Genomic DNA, 15,340 nt, shown 5'->3' with positions numbered 1-15,340 from the left:
TTAATCGAAATTTTTTTCAACTTTTACATAATTATTTAATTACCTATATAATACTATACAACTATTTTATATATATAAAATTAATATTCCCTTAGAAAAAAAAAATTTATGCAGAGTAATATATTTTGATTTTAATTACATTTCTAGTTGTTGTTTCTATTATCTTGTTTTTTTTTTCTATTTTTGAAAGGGTTTTGTTATCTTGTTGTATTATTACTAGCTAATGATGCACACATGGTGGAAAATTGGCAGGGATTGCTCCCCCTATCCCCATTCCCATTCATAATTTTAATCCTCATCATCCGTCGGGGACAAGGTGAGGAATGTCCTATTGGGGAAGCGAATCTCTACAGGGAACTCATTTATTTAAAAAATTAATTTTAGATTAAAATTTGATTATATATAAATTAAAATATTACATAATATTTATAAGACCTCACACGTTTGTAGTTGAAAAGTCAAAGTCAAAAGAAAAAGAAAATATTATTTTATTTAAAGTGGTGGGACTCACTTCATTTTTTGTTAAAAAAAAAACGTTTCTTTCTTCTTCCCTTTCTCTCTCTCTGACTCCACCCTCCGATTCCTTTATTTTATTTTCTTTATTTCTTTTTCTTTCTCTCTCAGCAAGAACACGGTGAGCTCTAGACCCAATCACCGTCGGATCCCATTGTCACCACGCACCAGAGCAATGCGACTAGTGGCCGGAGATGACCTCACTCCTAAAGTTTGGTGGCAATTGGAGCAAGGACACGCCCGTATGATCACTCCAACGTTTCGCCATTGAAACTTTGAGATGATTTTTTGACGAACTCTGACCACTGTTCGGTGAGTGGGTGTCACTGTTGGAATCAGCATTACAAGAGGAACTTCACCCACTAAGTCATTCTGGTCAACTCGCCATTTTTCTCTGACGATATTTTGGGTATCTCCGCCCCTTTGGAAGCATTTTTCGGCGACATCGGGGATCATTTGGGTGAATGGGTTGTATTTTCATGATGTACTCATCGAGATGATCATTTTGATATGTGTCACGCCTACCTTCGTCGACGTTTCCGATACACCACTCACTGCCACCACCAACTGCTACTATGCACTGCTTGGGTGAGGTTCCGGAACTTGAAATTTTAAATATGGTCACATTATATGTTGTTAGATATGATTTTGAATAAGGAATGCAATGATGATAATCGTTTTCTCATTTGATGCACGTATGAAAAATGTGATATTAAAAATTGGACTAAATCACTCTACAATCATCGTTAAGCTTATGAGCGTCGCTTTGGACTCGAATTGAAAATTCTAGGGAGGTGTGACTCAACTTGGCTGTTGGACTTATTTTACTCGTATTGAATTGCGTTAAACATATTCCAATTTTGATATTTATAAAAAAAATTTGAAAAATAGAAAACTTAATCTGCATGTTTTTGATCTGTTCTGAGGGCACTAAGTGCCAAATATGTTTTTCTTCACTTATTTTTATGCAGATTATGATCTTTTGGTTTTATTCAAATGCATCTGTTATGCTGCCTAATTTTCTAAAATATAAAGGAAATATGTTTCTTTCTTTTCATGTTACCTGCATTTGGTTATACTGATGAGAGCCATAGTGATCATGATTTGTGCATGTTGTTGTTTCACGACCTAGTCTCTGTGTCATCATAGGTAAATCAGGTGTCCAGTCACCTGTAGGTGAAAAGACCTAGCATTTGTATAGAGGAAGTGTTCTAAGCCTCTCATTTGTGGTGGTTATCAGGTCCGACTGCCCGATTTAGGATGTCAGTTTTTCTATGGTGGGTAACAAGAACTAGCGGTGTAGTGGATGGTGTGATGTGCATATGTAGCTATGCTCTTGTGATTATTTGTTGTTTCTCTCTATTTTGGTTTATAAATGATGATGTATGTTTTGTTTGCAAAGCTAACCATACAGGAGTTTTATTAAACTTTTGGTCCTATGATATTAGTTGCTTTCTCACTGGGCTTTATAAGCTCACCCCCTATACCTCTCCCATTCCAGGAACCCAGTGATGCGAATGTGGAATGTGAATTATTAGTGGAGCCAATGTGTTTTAGCATAGTTCCATTTGTTCCTATAGTCCTATTTTTTTAACACGGTCTATGTATTCAATTTGGAACCTAATGGTATGTATATCTGAATTAGCTATGTAAAATGAGGAATGATGGATGCTAATTTTTATTTTGGTGTTTCATGACCTATTAAATTTAACTGTTTGGTGACTACATAACTGTGAGGAATTTATTGTTCTATGTATAATGATAGATGATCATGCTTTTATCTCTAATATTTTTATATAAAATTATAGGAGTTATTCCAATATTTTTTACTTATAATTATACTACTATTTATTATATAAACTAAATGATAATTTATAAGGACTATTTTCCAACTAGAGTCAAAGTTTGATATTTAACCACCCAAATTATGGATATTACAAATCTGCTAGAGCCTAGGGCTCGAGTCGTGACAATATTTATGATTTAAAATACTAAACATTATTCCAAATAAAATTTAATATATTAAAAAGTTACTAATATACTACCTTAACACAAAACAAAAAATATAACATACACATAAAATATTACAAAAATATAAGAATTTAAACTTTGCCTCGTTGGGGTGGGGAGTGCCATCCCCACTCCCACTGCATTTAACTTTTGAGGATTAAAAATTATTCACGTGTCTGCCATGTTCATATTTAGATGGGGATTCCCCACCTTATTAAAGGTAGGGCATTGCGGGCTCCGTCTAGGAAAATATGCATCCCTATTTATTACACAATTACTACATAAGTGATAATATCAAATATTTGAGTGATTAAGTAAAATAAATAAATAAATATAACTTTGTTAAATCTAAAATTAATCAATAGTCTAACAAAAATACCAACAATTTCTCTAACAACAACTCTGCTCACGGAACATGAGAAGAACCAATCATATCACAAACCCACCTCCATCGCCACCGTACATCACACCAGCCACCGCCAATGCCGTCAGCTCCGTCCGGTGTTGGACTCGACGGCGTTAACAACTCCATCACCCCTCTCAAAATTCAAATATTCCAAAAATATAACAATGGCAAGACCTAGATAGGTTTCTTGCTTTAATTATTCTCTTCATCTTCTTCCGGGCAAGATATGGCCTCAGGCACATATTTAGGTAATAATCAATCTCTTATTTTATACACACAAATATATATATAATCAATCTCTTATGTCATACACACACATATATATAGTCTTAAATTTCATTGTTTTTTTATTTGATTGGCAAGGTGAGAGGGATCTAGAAAAGGGTCTTTATGTGAGGACCAAGGCAACCACTCTAACCGGCGATACACCATGGCCGTCTTCTCCGACTCCGACGACACCAACACGGACTCTTGTTCTGTCGAATTCCGGCAAGGCTCTTTTGGTATCGAATTCCGGGAAGAAGATCGACCAAGCAGGGAAAAAGAAGTACGTGAAGCAAGTAACCGGAAGGCATAACGACACCGAGCTCCACCTGGCGGCGCAGCGGGGTGATTTGGCCGGAGTGAGGCAGATTTTTTATGATATTGAGGCCCAGATGGCGGAAACGACGTTGAGTGGATCAGAGTTTGATGAGGAGGTGGCTGATATAAGGTCTTCGATTGCGAATGAGAAGAATGAGTTGGGTGAGACGGCTCTGTTCATTGCCGCCGAGAAAGGTCATCTTGAGGTGGTGAAAGAGCTCATGCAGCACGTTACTAAAGACGGCATTTCGATCAAGAATCGTTCTGGGTTTGATCCCTTGCATATTGCTGCCAGTCAAGGTCATAAAGGTAATCTTTTTATTAATGTTATAAAAACCTCCTCTTTTGTTTTCATTACATGTAGAGACATATAGCCTTGTGGACTTGTATTGATTATATATAGGTGGTGTTTTTGCAAACTAATCGCCACTATAATATTATACTTTTTTTTTGTAAATTAGCATTTCAATAAGATTCATATTCCTACTCGATCTTACATGTTGAGTATTGTAATATATATTTATACACTCTTTCTCTAGTGTTATTTTCAAGAGTGACTGGGAAAAAATAATTAGTAAACTATTTTTTCAAAAAACAAATAAACAATGATCATGGTTGCTTGAGCGATTATTAATTTACACTGGACAACCATCGTGATAACAAAAATGATGAGCGAAGCTATTTTGCTGTTTTCTAATCTTTACCTTGTTATTTTAGCAAATATCTCAAATATAAAGGAGTTTTTTCAACGACACTCAATATTCATACGAGTATAATAATTTGTGATATTTTTGTAGAAATTGTGGAGGTGCTATTGGACTATGATCCAGAGCTAAGCAAAACCATAGGGCAGTCAAATACAACACCACTTATATCAGCAGCAACAAAAGGGCATGCGTCAGTGGTAAGAGAATTGTTATCAAAAGATTCAAGCATAATAGAAATATCTAGATCAAATGGAAAGAATGCATTACATCTAGCTTCAAGACAAGGGCATCTAGATGTTGTGAGAATGTTGCTTAGGAAGGATCCACAACTAGCTCGAAGAACTGATAAAAAGGGACAAACTGCATTGCATATGGCTGTGAAAGGAGTTAGCTGTGAAGTGGTCAAGTCGCTTCTTGATGCAGATGCAGCTATTGTTATGCTCCCTGATAAGTTTGGCAATACAGCTTTACATGTTGCCACCAGGAAAAGAAGAACTGAGGTACGTATATATATGACCTACAATTAACACTTTGGATAACTGAATACTTGCATGTACTTGGTTAGCATTATAAAATCAGTCTTCGAAGAGTTTTCATTATTATTTTTCAAGTTGAGATCGATAGGTCAGAGGTTCGAGTCTATCTTTGCCACCTGTACAGTAATTGTTATAGTTCAAAATTGATCACATGATTATATGCATAGGATATTTTGAGGATTTATATTGGGACACACTTATTTAAATTACATATTCGTATCACACACTATAATGTGTCATCACTCTTAGCCTTAGTCAACATGATTTCAACACGTCGTAATGTGTCATTTGAATGTGTGTTTTAAATATTTGTGTATCATTGCTCTATTTTGACACAATAACTAATAGAAAAAAGTCATCTTGTTTGTGGCGATGGAGTGGCGATGGACTCGTTATCTGGCTATATAAAATGAGTTATTGATTATGGTGGTTCATACAAAATATTCACTTTTCTACACATTTATAAATTCAAATGGCTTTAATTTCGCAGATAGTGAGCGAGTTGCTATCCCTTCTAGACACAAACGTGAACGCCCTAACAAGAGAGCACAAAACAGCCTTCGACATAGCCGAAGGCCTCTCCTTATGCGAAGAAACAACACTGATAAAGAAAACCCTAGCTAGAAACGGTGGTGTAAAAGCCAACGAGCTCAACCAACCACGAGACGAGCTAAGAAAAACAGTGACACAGATAAAAAAAGACGTGCACATCCAGCTCGAACAAACCCGAAAAACCAACAAAAATGTGACCGGAATTGCCAAAGAGCTCCGCAAGCTCCACAGAGCAGGAATCAACAACGCCACCAACTCAGTCACAGTGGTGGCTGTCCTCTTCGCAACGGTGGCTTTTGCCGCCATCTTCACAGTCCCAGGGGGCGATGACGAGGCCGGAATGGCCGTGATGGTGAACACCGCATCGTTCAAGATCTTCTTCATCTTCAACGCGGTGGCACTCTTCACATCATTGGCTGTTGTGTTGGTACAAATCACACTCGTTAGAGGGGAGACCAAAGCTGAGAGAAGAGTGATTGAAGTGATAAACAAGTTGATGTGGTTGGCCTCAGTGTGCACCTCGATCGCCTTCATTTCTTCGTCATATATAGTGGTTGGTCGACGGAATAGGTGGGCTGCGATTCTTGTCACCGTTGTTGGGGGTGTGACGATGGTGGGAGTGCTCGGTACCATGACGTATTACGTTGTTAAGTCTAAGCGTTTTCATAAAGTGAGGAAGAAGGAGAAAAGGGTTGGTGGTTCACAACACTCTTATCGTCATCACTCGGATTCTGAGACTGAAGTTAATCCTATATATGCTATATGATATTCTCTATATACTACAAGTGCCTTTTTTACTATTATGTATTGTTAAGAAATGAGTTTATACAACTAATGATGAAGTAATAATTTTATTAGTTATATGAGGTGACAAGCTGTTATAAATGTCACCCTGTTTTTGTCAGTCAATCAAATGGCTTGTTCTAGAACAATATGTCACTGTATTGCTAATATAAATACAAGGATCTCCCTTGGACTCACATTTAGCTGAGCCATACAAATTCTATTGTATTTTTAATATACCTCTTATTTTTTCTTGGTATTAGAGTCAACGAGGCGTGTAGCCAAAAACGATTTTGACCGAAGGAGGCGAGAAGACTCCGACCACTGCTCAGTCCAAGACGGCACCCGACGACAACTCTGGAAGCTCTGCGATAAACACCGGCTCCAGCAAAAACTCAGGATGTTGCAGCCCCACAGTTCGGAAGCACCCTCAACCAGCCCTTTGCTCTTAAGTTGGATCAAAATAATTTTACTCTATGGAAGACTATGGTATTGGTGATTGTGAGAGGTCATAGACTCGATGGATATCTCAACGACACAAAAATGAAACCACCGGAGGTCCTCACTACCATTGTCACTAACGAAGAAGGGAAGCATGAAACTGAGATTCAGGTCAATCGTGACTTTGAACACACTACAAGAAAAAATACTTTCAATAAGACCGAAAAAGTATTATCAAATATATACCATAACACTTTATTGATGTGTTAAGGAAAGCACTATTATAGTAGGTTAGAGAACTTTGCATAACATTTTTCTATAGTTATAGACATGTGTTATGGTATAGCCCACGATAACACTTTTGTTGTGTTATTTTAATAGTTAGATAAGTATTTCATTATGCTATTTATAAGTAGATTATATAACACTTTTTTGTACTTATAAGGTAATGTTATGATACACTTTATAATAACACACTTTCTGCATTATAGAAAATAGTTTGCATAACATAATTTTATGCTTATAAACCAGTGTTATTGTAAAAGATACAATAACACATTTTTTGTATTATTCTAATATTTGGATAAGCTTGAATTATTATTATATAAACCTGTCCATTATAATTATTTTTTATTTCTTTAATTCAAACCCGCTTCATTTAATATACTTAAGACACCCTTAACATTGTACAAATATATTTTTGAGTACCAATTATATAGTTCATAACACATGTAACCAAATAATTGTGTCAAAATACATTCAAGATTATCTAAAAAATAATCCAAAAGTCTTAAGATATTCAACACTGCCTAATTAACATAAACAAAATATTCTCACAATAGTCAACAAAATAGTCTTAAATAGTTGCATATTCAAAAGTAAAGGTAGGAATTCATGATCTTCCAAATGTCAGCACACCAAAGCCTTCCAAATCAGATTTTCTTTTGCACTTGACTTGTTGAATGTAGTAAATAAAACATAAAAGACAAACTAATGAGGTCATGAAATATCATATCATTCATCTAAAATAGTCAATAATGCTATCATAATCTTGGATTGCATATCGGTTAATGTTGAACAAGCATTATATAATCAAATAACCAAATAAATACCTCTTGGAATAACCTTTTGAGAAGGCCATGCAACTGTTGAACCAACAACTTCTCGTATAGTAAGCATCGCATAGTTAGGATGAAATAAATAAGCACTAGACACAACCACAACATCAATGCATACACGCATAAAATCTGGTCCAAGAGGAATTTCGTGCATCTCTAAGTCTGGATCACTAGAATCCCAACAGCCTTCAGCAATAATTGCATCTGACCAATCAAGCATGTAGAAAGCATTCCTTGATTCTGTAAATTTAGTGCCATTTTTAACTCCAACACTCTGCAAAATAAATTTTGAAGACAGTATATTAATTTTTGTATTTATTTCCTTAAAAAGAAATAAAACAATTTGAAGATTTACCTTAGGAGAAGGAATATTGTTGGATTGTGGAATATTGTGGGACTTCCCCTCACTTGTTGTTGCTCTAACGCCCTAAATATAAACAACAAGATAAGTTTCATTTCAAAAATACAAATTTTTAGTTATATAAGTGCGAGAAAGAATTGTTACCAAGTGTCCTTTAAGTAGATTCAACATTTCAGCAATTTGAATCTTCATATTTAGCTGCTCTTCCTCCAACAATGTCATCTTGTCTTTACACATATTAACAACAATTAATTTTGACCTTGTTACACCCCTTCCTTGTCCGATTAAGCGTCTAGATTTGTAATCTTAGAGCTACTGTTTGGATATTTAGCGTCAATAAATTCAATTTCGACTACTATCTTCCAAGACTTGTTATTATGCTTATTCATCAAGATATTACCATTTAGGTACTCCAAATATAGACATATATATATGTATGTATAGCTTGAGCTGCACTAACCACGTGCATGTGGCTTGCCAAGACCCACCAACAACATATTTCTTTGCACATTTCCATGGCTATAATAAGAACTAGCAATTGTCAATGGCATTTCATACAATTCCCACTTCTAGAGGATCATTTTAGTCACTCACTTATAGTAAATAGTAGCAAGAACTTTAGTGCAGTCACACCATGTACATTTTTTTTTGTAAAGAATTCTTCTAAAGTTACAAGTCTCTATTGGATCATAACAGTAGAAATAAGTTTAAGACATTATTGTTTTGACCACTTGAATGAAATTAAAAAAAAAGGTATTCTTGAGTTTATATTTGTGGGGTTTCATAAATTTGAGTGATCCATTCCATCATCTGTTGTAACTCAAATAATTATAGAACAAACAAATTTGGTATGGTTTCCATTCAGAATAAGCATAATAAAATGTTCATTATCTATAACTAAGTTTGATCATTAGGAAATTTTAATAATTACTAATATTAATAATTATGAAACTAATTTCTTCACCAAATTTTTTTACAATTCTAAGAGTCTCAATTACTAATTTTTTTTAAATGAATCTCAATTACTAATTTAAATATTTATATTGATGTCTAGCACAAAATTTATAGTGGTTTTACGAGAAAAATGATTAAAAGTGTTATCAGGAGCATTAGCATTCAAGTCCTTTATATAAATACATTTCAGTTATAAGTATAGTAAAACATAAGGATAAATTTGATAATTAGAGATATAGTTTTTTTTTTTGAAAGAAAGAGATCACATTAAATGACTAAATCGGCCAAATGAGCAGCCTTATTCTTAGACCATTTGATAACATTTACAATGACAGGGTAACAACAAGAGATAAAATTTTTACAATCCTGAACTATAATCCCAAAAGGAGAAACAAGTTTACTGGTGTTATTTATAACAACCACAGTAACAACTGAATTAGACTCCACATCCACATTTGTCCAACCTCAATTCAGAATCCAACTCAACACCTCCTTCACCCCAATTCAGCCAGAAGAGGGTGAGTAACATCTCTATACAAACGATGACACGCCTCAATAAAAGTACCCTCTACATCTCTAGCCACCCAGCCAATACCAAAAGAATCAGCAGACTCAAATATACTTGCATCAACATTAATTTTGATCCTACCATTATCTAGTTTAGTTCAATGCCCATTCACCTGTGCAAGCCCTTTTGTACAACCAGGTCTTCCATATTCTTTTCTTGAGCTACCTTCCATTGATCAAAATAAGCTCTAGCTGAAGCAATTATTGTTTCCTTTCGAGTCCTACTATTATTCAACACAATATCATTCCTTGCCTTCCAAAGTATCTATACATGTCTTTATGATAACAAAAAACCCTACTCATTACATATACATATACACAGTACATGTCTTTATGATATATGGTTTTTGAACGTTTGGTTTCAGTATAGGACACTTATTATTACGTATCGAAGTTTGTATGGAGTTCTGTAAATTTCAAGTTTTATTTCAGTAAGGTTACAGTCTTTTTGTTCAACGAATACAACTGGTCATTATGTGAACCTGTATTTTTTTTTGTTGCGAATAATGAATAAAAATAAAAGTGACAGTTCAATATATGTTGCGGACTGTCATTCTTTTTTTGACGCATTCTTTAATTATATGTATAATGATTATTTTTCGTAAACTATCTTCTGACGAACAAGCTGTCGTTTTTTAATCTTATTCCTCTTTATTCCCTCATAATGTGAAAGTGAATCAGAATATGTATTCACAAAAATATTATTCATTGGTATTATTATTAGTTTTTTTGGTTGCTTAAATTTGAAGGTGCAACTTTGGATAATTGAGCGCTCAAACAATATTGTCTAGTTTCGCCAGAATATTCTGATCTTGGTGATTTTGATGTTGTTCTTTTGTTCTTGTTTAGGTATCATCTAGTGGAATAAGTATGTCTTCTTACTTTAGAGAAAAAATAATCCTGGTTTCTTTTCTTTGTCAATTTTAGTAATAAGGTTGAAGCTATATAACTCTTTATGGCTGTTATGGTGTCCACAGAGGCAAATATTGAAGAAAAAGCACTTAGCAATGTGTATTCATGGTTTGTCATGGCTCATAATGGGGTTATCAGTGAGTATAGGATGGAAGATTAGCAAATTTCAATGGTCAACTATTCTCTTTGTGATGGCACAACAGAGAGGAATTCTAGTGGTTGTTTGATCATTCAATTAGTTTGTGAAAATGGTGATGATTTCTATGAGATAAAAGGACTAATGCCGATTTCAATAACCATTCGAAGGGCTACTGCTATTGGTCTAAACAGCTGTGAGCTGCTGTGCAGGAGCAATTGTTCATGTGTTGCATATGCTTACTCAAATGGCCATAGAGCTGAATGTGAACTTTACTATCGAAGTTAGGTGGATCTTCTTAAAATGACAGGGGAGGGAAACCAAGCTATTGTTTTGGGTAATTATATTTATGATGTTTTGGGTAATTATATTTGACTTAGAACTCATGGAGGCATTATCAGATTATCCATATTTCCAATCACAACTCATATGTATAATGTTTTATTGTTCGAACCCTAAGGTTGGGGACGTGAAAACTACCCTTATTCACACCCCAGGCGAGATATCTATCAATATAATCAAACCAATTCAAGCAAACACAATTTATTTGTAAGATGTTAATACATAATTCTAGATAAAATCTGACATCATTTCTCATATAAAAGCTTACCTAACCATCTATCAATACCAAGTAAAAAAATTCAAACAACACACAATAAGTTTTCTTCCTTATATCACCGCAACACACAAACAAATTTTCCAGAAGCTACTTCTCTACGAATGAATATTTAAGATATTCAAACTCCTCTAACATTTGTATGATATTAATAAAAAAGTTAGAAGAACATACTTCCGTACCTCTTGCAATTAATAATCAAGTTAATTAACTTTGCAATGCTTCTTACTCACACTTGTAGAGTCGTTTTCTCAAACTTGATACCTTATTGATAACATAGATTAGTCTATGCAAATTGACCAAAAAAAGAAAGCAGAGTAAATATCATATGAATATATATCTTCCTCTTCAAAGAGTTTTACTAAAGCATGTTTAAAATACAAATTCAAGCTAGTAGAAGGGGACATGAGACCTACTTCAAATAAAAGGAAGAAAGTAAGGAACTTTTGAGGGCATCGAGTCTGAGTTGGTGGAAAGTTTTGATCTTTTCTTTTTCTTTTACTTTATTTATAGTTTGTGTCGGTGGAGGTATTTTTGAGGTTAAATCAACCAACTGCCAAAAGAACATAGCTATAAAAATTATTAATAAAGGAGCCCATCCAAATAGGGAATCAAAAAGATAAAATTTATATAATTAATAAAAAACTTAACTAGATAGAAGAAATGGTCATTTCAGAAGCTAGAATGATGGAGTAAGAAAGAGAGTCAAAATTCTTAACACATAATGACAAATTGCCTAAAAATTGTACAGGCCTAAATTTAAATCAATTTACTGTAATCATACATAAATTTCAATTGAATAAAAAGATGATGATTGCAAACTTGGTATTGAGAAATCTATAAATAGTTCTACTTTGAAATAATAAACGAACAAACAAATTGATAAAGAGTCAACTTAAAACCAGAGTAGTAATATTTTTCTTCTCTTAGCTGGACAATAACAATGGACTCCTTGGGCCCAGATAAAGTTATCAGAGGTAAGAAAATAAATTTAACTATTTTCAGTGCGAGACTAGTGAAGATGTACAAGTTACCTGATGCATTTCCCATGTGTTTAGTGTCTCTAAATCCAATTGTTACAGCAATGCAAAGGATCATGAGAATCCAATTGATCTCTGGAATATATATCTGACCATGAATCTTGTCAGAAGTGTGAATGACCTTGACTCTTGGGATGCAACCAATCGACTGGCTTTGGTTTATGATAGAAAATGTTCCACTGATGATTGCTTGGCTTCCAACAATTGAAACAAGAATAGCTACAACAAGAACTGGCCACCTTACGCATTCTGCATTCAAAAAAATTTATAGACATCATATCTTTCGTAATGAGTACTTATACGAGTCACTATTCACAACAGAAGTTTGAAATAATAATATTAAAGAATGAGATGTCAAGTTTAATTTTCATTAACATCATCTATCGAATGCTAGGAGAATCTGGTGAATCTTAGTTATAATTTATTTCATCTTGTCAAAGCTTACCAAACTACAAATTAAACAACAGTACTTCATACAAAAGGGAAGGATGACCCTTACCAGGAACTGAGACATAAAAGCTAATACTATGTTTGGAGTGGCAATGATGTGATAAATAAGCAGCTTGGCCCATGTATGCCAAAATAAGTGCTAGATAAACTAGAAATGTGAAAGCAATCTGCGGTAGGAAAATACATTGGGAGTTGAAATTCCCTTGTTAGATTAGACATCCACTGAAAATGAGATTAAAACATGATAAAGTACTGTTATAATAATGTTCAAAGTTACCTGAATGGCCGCATTTGAGAAGTGTCCAAGATCAGCAAACATAGCCTCTGAGCCTGCAAAAGCACACGAATTCATTAGTGGCATGTAACACATAAAAATCTGACAGCAGCTTATGTCTTAATAAAGGTCATTCATAACTTATCAAACATGCAAAAAAAAAAAAAAAAAAACAATACAAAGAGCTCTGTTTTCTTTCCTAAGAAAAATGACTCAAAATATTATGTGTGTTCTCCTCTTTTACCTGTTATGCACATTAATATTCCACCTAAGGACATCCATCCACTTATCCTTGTCTTCTTTAAGAACTTGAACATGTAATATGGGGAAAGAGCTTGATAAACATGTGGGTTCCAGCGAAATATATTATACAAGCCAAGGGTATTGATGCATAGCAGCCACGTCAACACAATTGGTGCAAAGAAGAATCCAACTCGGTGCGTACCATAATGTTGAAGAGAAAATAGGCACAATAATATGAATCAAGTTATTGGAATCACAACATCTGGAATTCAGTCAGATAGGGATGTTAAGGCAAAGATGACCAGCTAAAACTACAATAAATTCATTAGTGTTGTATTTAACTTTTAATTAATCTTCTACGCTATACACAAAAGCATAATAAAAGACAAATACTTCCTGACAAGGCATATATATAGCTAACCTTACTGCAGAAATAATCCAGAAAATAAGAATTATTAAAAAGCAGTAGCGCAGTAAAAAGGTATCAGGGTATAACCAAACCATGAAGTTGTGCTAAAAAATAAAATGTAAAATAAAGTTATCCTCTCAAGTCAAATTAACAACTTCAGAAACAAACAAAATATGAAAAGAACAACAAGTATTTACATTCATAGATAACTCCTTCTCTATAGATACTTTATTCCTATATGTACATAACAACAAACATGTAGAGAATAACTAATTACCATGGTTGAAGATGAATCGAAACTTGGGCTAATGAGAGAGATGGAAAGGCTTTTTGATACGAATTGTAACCAATGCGTTTTTGGGGTCAAATACTTAATTGAAGTCATATCTTGAGTATAAATAGATATGGACAGAAACTTGCACGAAGAATATAATCCAAAAATTGAAAACAACAACAGATATGTTCCACAATTTTCGTGAGCCACAGGGCCACGCCGTTCCATTTTTAACGTACGCTCCACCACCACCACAAATCACCACTAGCAACTTGCACGTGAATAAAAAACACAATCCATACCCAACCCACGATCTCGCAAAAGTGAGACCTCACACCAACCACATTAGATAAGAAAAAAAAAGAAGAAAAAAATCCATATTCGACAGAGAAACTTACCAAGTACAAGCCCAGAACCCAAGTCGTTGTCCACAGCGTGCCGAGGTGAAGAAGAAGAAGAAGCCATCGTCACTGTCGGACCCTGCGAAGACCCACTATGCGTCGAGGAGGAGAAGGATTCATCATCACCAAATCTTTTGGTTGTAAGTTAATTGAAAAAACTAAAAAAGTATAATGAATGGAGGCATGGATGGATAAAAGATGATAAATGGTATAAATTACAGAGAATAAAAAAACTTGGAGCATCAAATTCTCAGACTTAAATCAATTAAAAATTATTATAGATGATACAGACTTGTAGAAATGTTCATTAATAAAAAATAAGAGAGAATCATATCTGAATGTATTCGGACGTTTGGCAGTAGTAATTTTTGGGCAGCCACCGTTGTGAAGTCCAATAAGATTGACGCTTGCCCTGAGTAGACCCATCGCTTATGGGAGTAATTTGGTCTGTCACTGACCGTAAAAGTTTGTTGCTTTATTTTTGTGCCCTAATTCAGATTTGATTTGGGAACTCTTGTCCCCAAGAAAATGAGAAAGAAAATGAAGAAATCACAAGAAGAAGAAGAAGAAGAAAAATGTGGTTTCATATTCATGTGCAATGGCTCAAGCAAACCCCAATGCTATCTTTAATGTGTTTTCGGGCTACCCATAGCGCAAAAAGAAGTTGTCCTTCAGATCAAACTGGGTGCCAAGCTTTTGTTGGGTTTTATCCCTTAATTAAAACTCAAATTCTTTCTAATCTCATTTTATTATCAATAAAAGAATAGAAATTATTTTTTGACTTATCTAATCACTTTGCTCATATTTTTTATTTTCATGATTTTTTGTTTAATATAAACTTTTATTAAATCCCGAGCATATAGCTAATCTTATTTATAGTGACGTAACCACAATGGAATATAAATATGATTATATGTTCAAAATAAGTTAGTCCTAAGATTAGTCAGTGCACAAGATTTACACTGACTTGCCAATCTACGATATGATCTACTTACACATTACAGTGTTATATTCTTTCTAGAACATTAGCAAAGTAGATAAGATCGGATGTATTT

The 15,340-nt window shown here is 34.2% G+C and overlaps 2 protein-coding genes across 9 annotated transcripts; one reads left to right on the top strand and one right to left on the bottom strand.

Moving 5' to 3' along the window:
- Positions 1 to 2,914: 2,914 nt before the first annotated feature.
- LOC133830980 (ankyrin repeat-containing protein ITN1-like) lies at positions 2,915 to 6,307 on the top strand. Its single transcript, XM_062261119.1, has 4 exons — positions 2,915 to 3,177; positions 3,293 to 3,820; positions 4,309 to 4,718; positions 5,245 to 6,307. The coding sequence occupies exons 1-4, from the start codon at positions 3,156 to 3,158 to the stop codon at positions 6,070 to 6,072; spliced, it is 1,788 nt and encodes a 595-aa protein (XP_062117103.1). The 5' UTR covers positions 2,915 to 3,155; the 3' UTR covers positions 6,073 to 6,307.
- On the bottom strand, positions 4,345 to 14,951 carry LOC133830981 (potassium transporter 2-like). 8 transcript variants are annotated; one of them, XM_062261125.1, is made up of 9 exons: positions 13,888 to 14,270; positions 13,203 to 13,463; positions 12,962 to 13,014; positions 12,734 to 12,851; positions 12,229 to 12,483; positions 8,154 to 8,236; positions 8,004 to 8,075; positions 7,643 to 7,922; positions 4,345 to 4,735 (listed from the first exon to the last, which is right to left on the bottom strand). In XM_062261125.1, the coding sequence occupies exons 2-9, from the start codon at positions 13,273 to 13,275 to the stop codon at positions 4,686 to 4,688; spliced, it is 984 nt and encodes a 327-aa protein (XP_062117109.1). In that variant the 5' UTR covers positions 13,276 to 13,463; positions 13,888 to 14,270; the 3' UTR covers positions 4,345 to 4,685. The 8 variants fall into 8 exon arrangements, with proteins under 8 accessions (XP_062117109.1, XP_062117110.1, XP_062117105.1 ...); XM_062261126.1 differs by lacking the exon at positions 4,345 to 4,735 and adding an exon at positions 6,547 to 6,723 and having other exon boundaries at positions 13,888 to 14,269; XM_062261121.1 differs by lacking the exons at positions 4,345 to 4,735; positions 13,888 to 14,270 and adding exons at positions 7,263 to 7,484; positions 14,283 to 14,473.
- Positions 14,952 to 15,340: the final 389 nt, after the last annotated feature.

This window comes from Humulus lupulus, chromosome 4 (genome assembly GCF_963169125.1).
Source record: "Humulus lupulus chromosome 4, drHumLupu1.1, whole genome shotgun sequence".
NCBI lineage: Eukaryota > Viridiplantae > Streptophyta > Magnoliopsida > Rosales > Cannabaceae > Humulus > Humulus lupulus.
This window is presented reverse-complemented; position numbering and strand designations above follow the sequence as displayed.

What these genes read in the sequence shown, in the direction of transcription:
- LOC133830981 (XM_062261121.1), bottom strand. Translation starts at nt 13,275, where the DNA reads ATGTTCAAGTTCTTAAAGAAGACAAGGATAAGTGGATGGATGTCCTTA. An exon ending in CTTTTATGTCTCAGTTCCTG is followed by an intron (nt 12,484 to 12,733) that starts GTAAGGGTCATC and finishes TTTTGAATGCAG; the next exon opens with AATGCGTAAGGTGGCCAGTT. An exon ending in TCAAAAGGTTATTCCAAGAG is followed by an intron (nt 7,485 to 7,642) that starts GTATTTATTTGG and finishes ACATTCAACAAG; the next exon opens with TCAAGTGCAAAAGAAAATCT.
- LOC133830980 (XM_062261119.1), top strand. Translation starts at nt 3,156, where the DNA reads ATGGCCTCAGGCACATATTTAG. An exon ending in GGCCTCAGGCACATATTTAG is followed by an intron (nt 3,178 to 3,292) that starts GTAATAATCAAT and finishes TTGATTGGCAAG; the next exon opens with GTGAGAGGGATCTAGAAAAG. An exon ending in TGCCAGTCAAGGTCATAAAG is followed by an intron (nt 3,821 to 4,308) that starts GTAATCTTTTTA and finishes ATATTTTTGTAG; the next exon opens with AAATTGTGGAGGTGCTATTG.